The sequence below is a fragment of the Morone saxatilis genome, unplaced genomic scaffold (genome assembly GCF_004916995.1).
Source record: "Morone saxatilis isolate NCDOM2014 unplaced genomic scaffold, NCSU_SB_2.0 Contig22, whole genome shotgun sequence".
NCBI classification, from domain to species: domain Eukaryota; kingdom Metazoa; phylum Chordata; class Actinopteri; family Moronidae; genus Morone; species Morone saxatilis.
The window spans coordinates 14009303-14017978 of record NW_023339785.1 but is presented as its reverse complement, the minus strand read 5'-3'; the positions used below and the strand labels follow the sequence as shown (position 1 = coordinate 14017978).

Sequence of the window (8676 nt, the reverse complement as noted above, 5' to 3'; positions counted from 1 at the left end):
GGTTTCTCGGTGTCGGTGCTCGTCGGTCAGTCAACGCTACTGTCCGGACAAATGACCATGTTGGAGATCAATTCAGCCCCAGTTGGTTAGAAAAAGCTCTCTCAGCAGCGCCCGCATGACCTGGTTTGGCTTGTCCTGCTACGTTAGCATCACAATAACCCACATAGCCACACCGAGAGAGCGGCTAGCGTTAGCCTAGCACACAGATTAGCCCCGCTGCGGCTGGAGGTAGCGTGTGTCCGTCTGAGCGGCACTTGGGTCCAATATCGGACGGTATCGATCGTTTACAGCCGTCGATATCGAGGGCTGTTTGTAGCACGGCACGGCACGGAACTTTTAAGGTTAGCGTCGGAGAGTCGTGTTGCTGCTCTGTCGATGATGTGACCACTCCTTGCCAACGCTGCAGTGCACCCAGTATCTGCTGGGAACCGCGGCCCCCAGCTACTATCAACCACCCGGTAACATTTAGGAAAACTGCCTCACCTGCTCGTGGAAAGCCTGCCCCCGGCCCCTTTCAGACTATTCCGTGTTTTGGGGTTTTTTTTGTTTTGTTTTGTTGTTGTGAGAGTGTGTGTGCGTTTTTCTCCCCTCTTTTCCCCTCCTTCCCTGGGTTCTGGGTCAAGCTCGTTAAAGACGAAGCGACATCACCGAGTTTTTCTATCAAAGAGAGGGCGGGATCAACAAGCTTTACCGTAATGACGGCGCACGCAGCCTTCCTCTTCTCATACAGGTGTTTGTCACAAGTTTTGTAAGTTGTTCGGAAAAGGGCCAGTAGTCGGACTGGTGATAAAGATAATACGCACACAGACTGATATGAGCAAGGCCTGTGATTATAAAGATGGGAGGATGGGAGGTGTTGGGGGATTTAAACTCAGTTGCAGGAGTAGAATAAAGAAGCGACCTCCCACCGCCTCCTCTCTCCTCCCATTCATTCCCGTGTCGTCGCTCTCCCTCTCCCTCGCATAAACTGATGTCATTTCATTGATTGCCCAAGAACAATAGCACCAGAGGAAGCAGCATTTCTCGGGGAAGTAACAGCATTCCTCACCAACACGACAAAAAAAAAAAAAAACCCACTGCCATATAAAACCACGAGCAGTGACCATCACATCCTGCGCATGCGCCCTGATCCGTTTTTGATTGAGAATTTTATTTCGAGCATGTAAAAGCCAACAAAAACACTAAAAATACGATACAGTAAAAGTGAAATGAAGAGAAATATACAATGAGAGAAAAAAGAAAAGAGAAAAAAAGAAAAGAAAAGAAAACGAGAACAGGTCAAACCTGTAGGCTACATGCATCAGCTCAGTTGTTAATTTCTCTTAACAAATTAAATTGAATCATATTGAATCATACATGTTCAAAAGGGAGAAGGAAGAAGTGTACACTTTTAAATTCCTACCCCTACTCCTCTATCAGTAAATAGCTTAATGGTAAAGAGTAATCACTTGACATACAGTATATGAGTCATGATTGACTGCTAAACTATTTAGGGAGCACTGATGTGACTGTAAAGTTGTCCACTTAAATGCATGTTTTCTCTTTCTTTGACAGCCTTTACAGTTAATTCTTGTACCGCTTGCCTTGTCTATTAATATATTTATGGCTTTAAAGTTCAAGGGTGAAATCAAAGCCAAACAAGTAGAAGTGTAAGAAACAATACTTGAGTGTGGGCAGGATGGAAAGAGGAACAATGCAAGGAATTTCCCCCAGTTTCTGTATGAGTCCCCCCCCCCCTCACAGTGCTACAGTGTGTGTAAACCTGAGTCACAATAATCACGGGGAACAAAAACAATGCTGCTCTCTAGAGGTGCAAAATCATACGAGACTTGCCAGGTATTGAAAGCTGTTAAAAAAACACACATTTATTCACAATTTTCATATCCAGATTACAAAACACAGACAGAATCCACATGAAATGTATTATTGCCTAGTCTGAAACTATCAGGGAAGTACAAAACGAGGAAGCTGCAACAGAGATAATATTGGAGGTAGTTTGCTTTCTAAATGAAACACACACATACACAAATGAAATTAAAACGCGCTCTCCGTAAGGTATGCAGCTCAATATAAAGTAAACCAAACTTTATTAATTCTCAGTAAATTGTAAAGTTCAGTCAGTACTGCTTTTGTGGAAACATCAGACAGGACAGTTGCATCAATGTGATACTTTAATGTGAATAGCTTAAAGGTCCAGTGTGTAACATATAGGAGGATCTATTTTTAGAAATGGAATATAATATTGTGTATAATTATGTTTTCATTAGTGTATAATCACCTGAATATAAGAATAGTGAGACGTTTATATCTACAGACGCCGCAGGTCAATTCCACAGAGGCCGACATGCCGAACTGCTCAAATGTTTCTAAAGTAGTTCAGAACAGATAAACCAAACACTGGCTCTAGATCTTGGCCACTGTAGTTTTTCAATGTGCAACTACACCACTAAATACCACTAAATCCTACACAGGGGACCTTTAAGTTGTCAGGCAGTTAATTAATTGGATTAGCCAAATCCAGACATTCATATAAACGGTTTCTCACACATTATAGAAAATCTCTTTGTTGAGTATTTACTATAACACAATACATTAATTTTGTGACACAATACATTTAATTATTGCTATCCCTAGCTGTTTACTTTAATGTAGCCATCCACGTCCCCTCCCCGCCCTGCACATAAGATTCCCATAAGTCAAGGTGACAACTTATTTATTTTAGTTGTATAATAGGCAGAGTTTGTTGTGTCAGGAGCATTTACCAAATTTCAGCGAAGGTACTGTATATTATATTTTGGCATAACGAGAGGCATCAAAGTTTGTCTGCTTTTCAGCCAGGATATAAAATATTCACACTAGCAGTCCCTCGAGCCAGGGAAGAAAATAAAAAGGCATTTTAGTTTTTAAAGTTGTTTTCCCAATTGCTGGTTTTAAGTTAAAAAAGAACGCACGTCACATTGAACAGAGATCATGCTTCCTTACTTTGAACCACAACAGTCCATCGATTATATACGTCGGCGTACTTTGACCCATGAGAAGCTCCTTGTGCGGTGGCAAAGGTAGAAACACAAATACATACTGTGGCACAAATGTCAGTAAAAGTAACATGCTGTAAAAACGTCTGTATCTTTCCTGGTCAGAGCACTCCATTGGTGTGTGTGATCATGTGCCTGCGCAGGTTGCTGGGGTTGTTGAAGCTGGCGGTGCACTGGTTGCAGGTGTACGGCTTCTCTCCGGAGTGAGTCCTCAGGTGAATCTTCAGGCTGCCGTTTTGCGTGAAGCGTTTCCCGCACTGCATACAAGCGTACGGCTTCTCCCCGGTGTGAATGCGCATGTGGATGGTCAGCGTGGTCTTGTTGACAAATGACTTGCCGCAATAGGAACAAGGAATGGGCGACTCCCCGGTGTGAGTCGCCCGGTGTACAATTAGGTCTTCGCGGCTGAGGAAGCGCTCGCCACAGAAGCTGCAGTCCAGGGATTTGTTGACGGTGTGGGGGAAGACGTTCTGCTGCTGGGGGAACTGGCCAACATGACTGGGGTGCCCCACATGATCATCAGCTACTGCTACGGGTATTTTCAGCGCTGTTGAAGACATTTGGGTGGAATGATTTCTCGCCAGTCCAACACTGTTATCCTGCATCACTCTCATCGGGGCCCTGTCAGTGGCACCGGTGGTGAAGTTCAGGAGACTGTCGTGGGTGACGTCATGCTCTGGGGACAGAGAGCTGAAAGCCTGGAGTTCAGAGGCGGTGAAGAGGGTGTCGCCCGCCTCCTGCAGAGGCCCTTCCCCTCGTCCGTGAACGCTCACGATTCTCAGCTCCTCGTGATTACCTGTCAGGCAGGAGGACTCTAGATTCTGAATCCCTGTGTCAACACCACCCTGCGTATTATGGTTTCCATAATCATCCTGACCTAAAAAGACACAAACATAAAATTACATTATAGATCAGTGTCAGTCAAATCAGTCAAAAAATCTGTAAAGTCTACATGTGATTGTCAAGTGCTGTAGTGATTTCTACCAAAAATGCCCTTCCTCGAGGACTGAATCAGCCAAGGCTTGACTCTAAACCCTTATGTTCAATTTATTGTGTTTTAATACAAAAATAAAAGCCCCAATCTAGAGCCAGTGTTTGGTCTGTCTGTCCTGGGCTACTGTAGAAACACAGCGGACTCCATAGACAGTTAATTTTAAAGTAACAAAAACATAACAATTCTTATTTTGAGGCAATAAAAACATACCTATGAATATTATAGTTCATTTATAGATAGATCCTCCTAAATGTTACACACTGGACCTTTAGGTGATGATGTCTACAACTGTGACAGATACGTATATGTCAGCGAACCTCTCGAGAGGGTCGACTGAATAATGTATTTGTACTACTGACAATACTAAGAGCTGTCTGTGCAGCCGCTGCCTGATGTCATTTATAGCTTTGTGCCAGTGACAACAAAAGCACATAAGAGAGTTGTACTTTTGCGTCTGTACAAAGAACACCGCCAGTCCTTCCAGCCCCAGATCTAGTCACCTGGAAGTCAGCAGCTTTTGATCCAGCAGATGATGGATAACCTAATCGACGAGGGCCTGCTGGCGCGCTCTTGAACAAGAAACAGAACTCCTATCAGCTCATGAGGGCTTACTAACTAATAACTGGGTATTACACAGGATTAAAAACAAATCTACTCACCATCGGCTGGCCCACATCCTCCAACGTCGTCTTCATCTTTGATCAGGATCACATCTGGACTCTCCACATCTGCACACTAACAAGTAGGTAGGCTTGAGCAAACCAAACACACCTGATAGGAAGCTGAGTACATGCAAGGCACAGTATGCTGTGTTTACCTTCACTTGAGTGGCAGAGGAGGTCGTGTTGTCTGATTGTAGAGAAACAGAAGCAGCTTCCCTGACAGTCTTTTGGGCCACTGGTGGCTTTATGACAACTAAAGGAAATGAAAATGAATTATTTCAGGACCACCAGACAGAATATAATTATAATAATATATTAAAGGAGCACTTTGACAGCCACGTGTAATTAGAGATATACTCAATTAGCCTCAATAATTCACTTTATTAGACGATGTAAAGTGAATCAGATCAAAGTCATATTTCATAAACTTCAGGGCGATCTGTGGAAGTCATGTCACGTGACAAGGAGCCGCCTTTATTTATTAGCAGGTTTTTTAAAATTATTATTCAATTAATCTGTTTCTAAGTTTAAGAGCTAGAGTCGGACAGTGTGTCTTTAACTGTAAACTAAGGAGCGTTACTTGTTACTCGAGTACGAAGTATTTTTTAAAGTGAAAGTACTCGTTACCTTGGGATTTGGCTCGTGGTTTGGGGATGTTTCCTCTGATCGGGGAAAAGCGGCTGGCCGGTCGGTTCGTCCTGGTCTGCAGTCTGAGGGAGAAGACCTCACTCCTCATCACCTTCATCCTCATCCTCAGGGCTTCGTTTTCCTTCAGGCTCTGGGTTAAATGCAGACGGAGAGACGCCGAGCTCTCCGAGAACAGCTGACTGATTTCGGTCACCGCCGCTTTCACCAGCACGTCCATGATGGACAAAAGCTGGGACTCCAGGTTGAGGCTGCCCGGCGGCATGTCTGTGGACATGTTTCACCCTGCTGCAGCTGAGAAATATGTTGGGAGAAAAGCGCAACACAGTCGGTGCGTTAGCTCACAAAAGAGACAACACAATGGCCTTTCCGGTAGCATGACGCTCATTACCGTAACTCCCTGAATGCAGGCGCAGTGCTGGTTGATTTGTCTGGTTTCTGGTTCACTGATGCTTGTTCTGCTTAAGCCATAACCATCATCAGTAGTTATTCATAAAGGCACAATTATATTCTGATCTATAGCCTAACTGAGATATAGTTGTAATCATGATAAATAATAGTGTTTATAAATGTAACTCATGTTACTTTTATTACCAGACTGACACTGTTCTTTAAAGGGTTTTAATGTAGTTGTAATATTCTATTCATTTTTAGTTGTTTTTTAGTGTTAGTCGTTATATTTAGAGACCTGTCAGATTATAGTTTATAGTTTATCATTTTTGTAATAGTTTATAGACCTCAGACCATACCTTTGAACAACATACAACCACAACAGCTTTACTACTGATGATTACAATACAAAACAAACAAACTCTCTCTTAGTGTTTTTTAACCATTTTGACATAAGTTCAGAAATAAGAAAAATCCGTTCAGACAAAATCTCTCACAGACACAGTAAATTATTACCCTCATAAGTCAGATCTCTCACATCTCACATACTTTAATTGTATTATACTTAAATAAAGGCAGTATATTTTTGTACCGTCCATCATTATTGTTGAGCATAAATAAATCCATCAATTCTTGCGCTGAGACCCAAGATGTTTTTGTCTCTCAATTAACTTCACACACACACTTCACAGGTCCATCATTTAATTAATAGTTTTCTATAAACACAGCAAAGGGAGGAATTTAATTCATTTCTGCTGCATGTGCTCAAAACAAACATATACAACAACACAGTAGTGAATGAAAATAAAAACAACACAGCATAATACACTTTCAACATCACATTGCCAGCATTTGAGTCCAGAGTCAACCTGATGTGCCTCTTTACTGTTCCAGTAGTCAATCCAACACCAAACTAAGACTTACTCATTGTAGTACTGCAACCATCAACACTATTTTTGGTCTTTCAGTCTTCCTGTTTGTTGTCAGTATTTTTCTACTCTGCCTCGACTAACACTCCTCCTTCTCCCTCCATCTCACAGCTGTTTGGGGCATTTTCCTCCTCACCAGCTCCCTCAACCTCTGTAACATCTCCTTGTTTCTCCTCCTGGTTCCCGTTCTCAGTAGTCTCACCCTCGTCCTTCTCCGGTGACACATCTCCTGCTGCATCTTCTTTCTCTCCTCCCTCATCACCAGCCTTGTTTTTCTCCTCATTTTCTTTGTCCCTCCTCTCTTTCTCTATTTTGGAGAGGCCATGGCAGAGGGACTGGACATATGTGAACACGCACATGGGGTCCGGGTGGTTGCCCATCATGAGCATGTCACCCACTTCCAGCAGAGGGCAGCAGTCAGCCAGGGACCTGACAGGGAGGGAGAGAGAGGAAAGAGAACTGAAGTGAAACATAGCAGTGATATATAGTAACTACTTATACAGAGAGTGGGAATGTACTCTCTGTAATGCAAGAGGTTCAAGGGAAAGTTTAGGGAAATATCTGGCTCTTTAGCTGCTAAATGCTCCACTGTGTTCACCAGCTCGTCACTAACTGTGCCTGTCTGCTGTTTGGTGCTGCACAGATTGTGTACAATGGGTTTTTTAGAGCTTTTTCACTGAAAATGACACCACGAGAGCAGTGAGACTGAACTTTAAACACAGTAAAATTGTGAGCCAGTCACATTGTTTTCACATTGTCATTTGATACATTGTTAGTATTAAAAATAGTTATTATAGCCAATAATGAAAGTCTAAGTCTAATACATTAAAAACACATCGTCCCTATTCTTATTGCTGCAGTTTTTCTTTGCTTTTATCACAGGAGCCTTTTATTGTATGTGAGTGTATAGTATACAAACTTCAATTGTCTTGGTATTATTCTGTTAATGATTTATGTTTTTATGCAGTCTTGCTGCAAAACAAATTTCTTCTTGCTGGACAATACCGATGTGAGCTGTACTGAGGGAAGAAATTAAAGAAAAATAATTAAATACTCTGCAGTTTGGAAGGCCAAAGTGAAGTTCTTCTCCCTCTCCTTTGGATTCAGGGAGCTGTAGTCAAAAGCATCGGGAAAGAAACGATGGATCAGAGCACAGAACGCCAGCCCATCAGACCAAGACGATGAGAAGTTTTCTATGTTGACGCCCTAAAAGGTCAAAGGACAGGAAGATTTTAACTGAAAAGTCAAACAGAGCAAAGCACACTATTATTTTGTAAGTCGTCTGGTCCCAAAACCACAACAACAAATCTGAAAATTGGGGGCATCGGATGTAAAAATGACCTCATAGTTGCGAGTCTTGGTGCGACACCACTGAAGCATCTTCTGTTTGATCGAAGCTCCTGTAGCCATAGCCGTAGACGACTTCTGAATCTTGAAGTTGCGGGGTATTGGTGTCCTGAAAATGTCACAACATTGCACTGTTTCCTTTAACAGATCTTATTTTACTGTCACTCTTTAAGCCTGTTAGAATTACTGGGTATCACACAATGACTTACTCTGGTGCACCTTGTTGGAACTTGGCGATTATGTCGTTTCTAGCGGATGCTCTGATAGAGCGTGCGGAGGGTCTCGGTCGGGAGAGAGAAGAGGGAGGACCACTCTTTCTTTTGGGCTTCCCTTGCTTTTCTGCCTCCTTCATCTTTCCTTTGTCTTTCGTCTCTACATCCACTTCCTTGACTTGTGTTTTCTTCTCTGCCCCTTTTTCTCCATTTTCATTCACATGTTTTTCTGTTTCTTTTGCCTTTTCCTTTGTTTTACTCTTCTCTTTCTCTTTGTTTTTGTCCTTTATCTCCTCTTCATCTATCCCAGTCTCACAACTCTTGACCTCTTCCACCCGTCCACCTTTCTTGTCTTCCTCCTTCTTTCCCTCCTCGTCTTTTTCTGCACTCGCCGGTTCAGGATCCTTCACGACAACATCACTGGAGGCTTTATCTTTATCTTGTCCAGCCTCTCCAGTGTCA

General features: G+C 42.7%; 2 protein-coding genes across 2 annotated transcripts in view; both read right to left on the bottom strand.

Annotated features, from left to right (window-relative positions):
• Positions 1-1864: 1864 nt before the first annotated feature.
• LOC118333195 (oocyte zinc finger protein XlCOF8.4-like) lies at positions 1865-5721 on the bottom strand. The gene is made up of 4 exons (XM_035668733.1): positions 5319-5721; positions 4847-4944; positions 4689-4764; positions 1865-3912 (listed from the first exon to the last, which is right to left on the bottom strand). The coding sequence occupies exons 1-4, from the start codon at positions 5611-5613 to the stop codon at positions 3137-3139; spliced, it is 1245 nt and encodes a 414-aa protein (XP_035524626.1). The 5' UTR covers positions 5614-5721; the 3' UTR covers positions 1865-3136.
• Positions 5722-6411: 690 nt separating this feature from the next.
• The window catches only part of smtnl1 (smoothelin-like 1), a 4990-nt gene continuing 2725 nt past the window's right edge, over positions 6412-8676 (bottom strand). Inside the window, exons 2-5 of the mRNA XM_035669514.1 lie at positions 8212-8676; positions 7997-8111; positions 7710-7861; positions 6412-7084 (exon numbers count right to left, since the gene is read on the bottom strand). The exon at positions 8212-8676 is cut by the window's right edge and continues 218 nt beyond it. Coding sequence (XP_035525407.1) covers positions 6721-7084; positions 7710-7861; positions 7997-8111; positions 8212-8676 — 1096 coding nt within the window. The 3' untranslated portion in view covers positions 6412-6720. The remainder of the gene's footprint in view (positions 7085-7709; positions 7862-7996; positions 8112-8211) is intronic.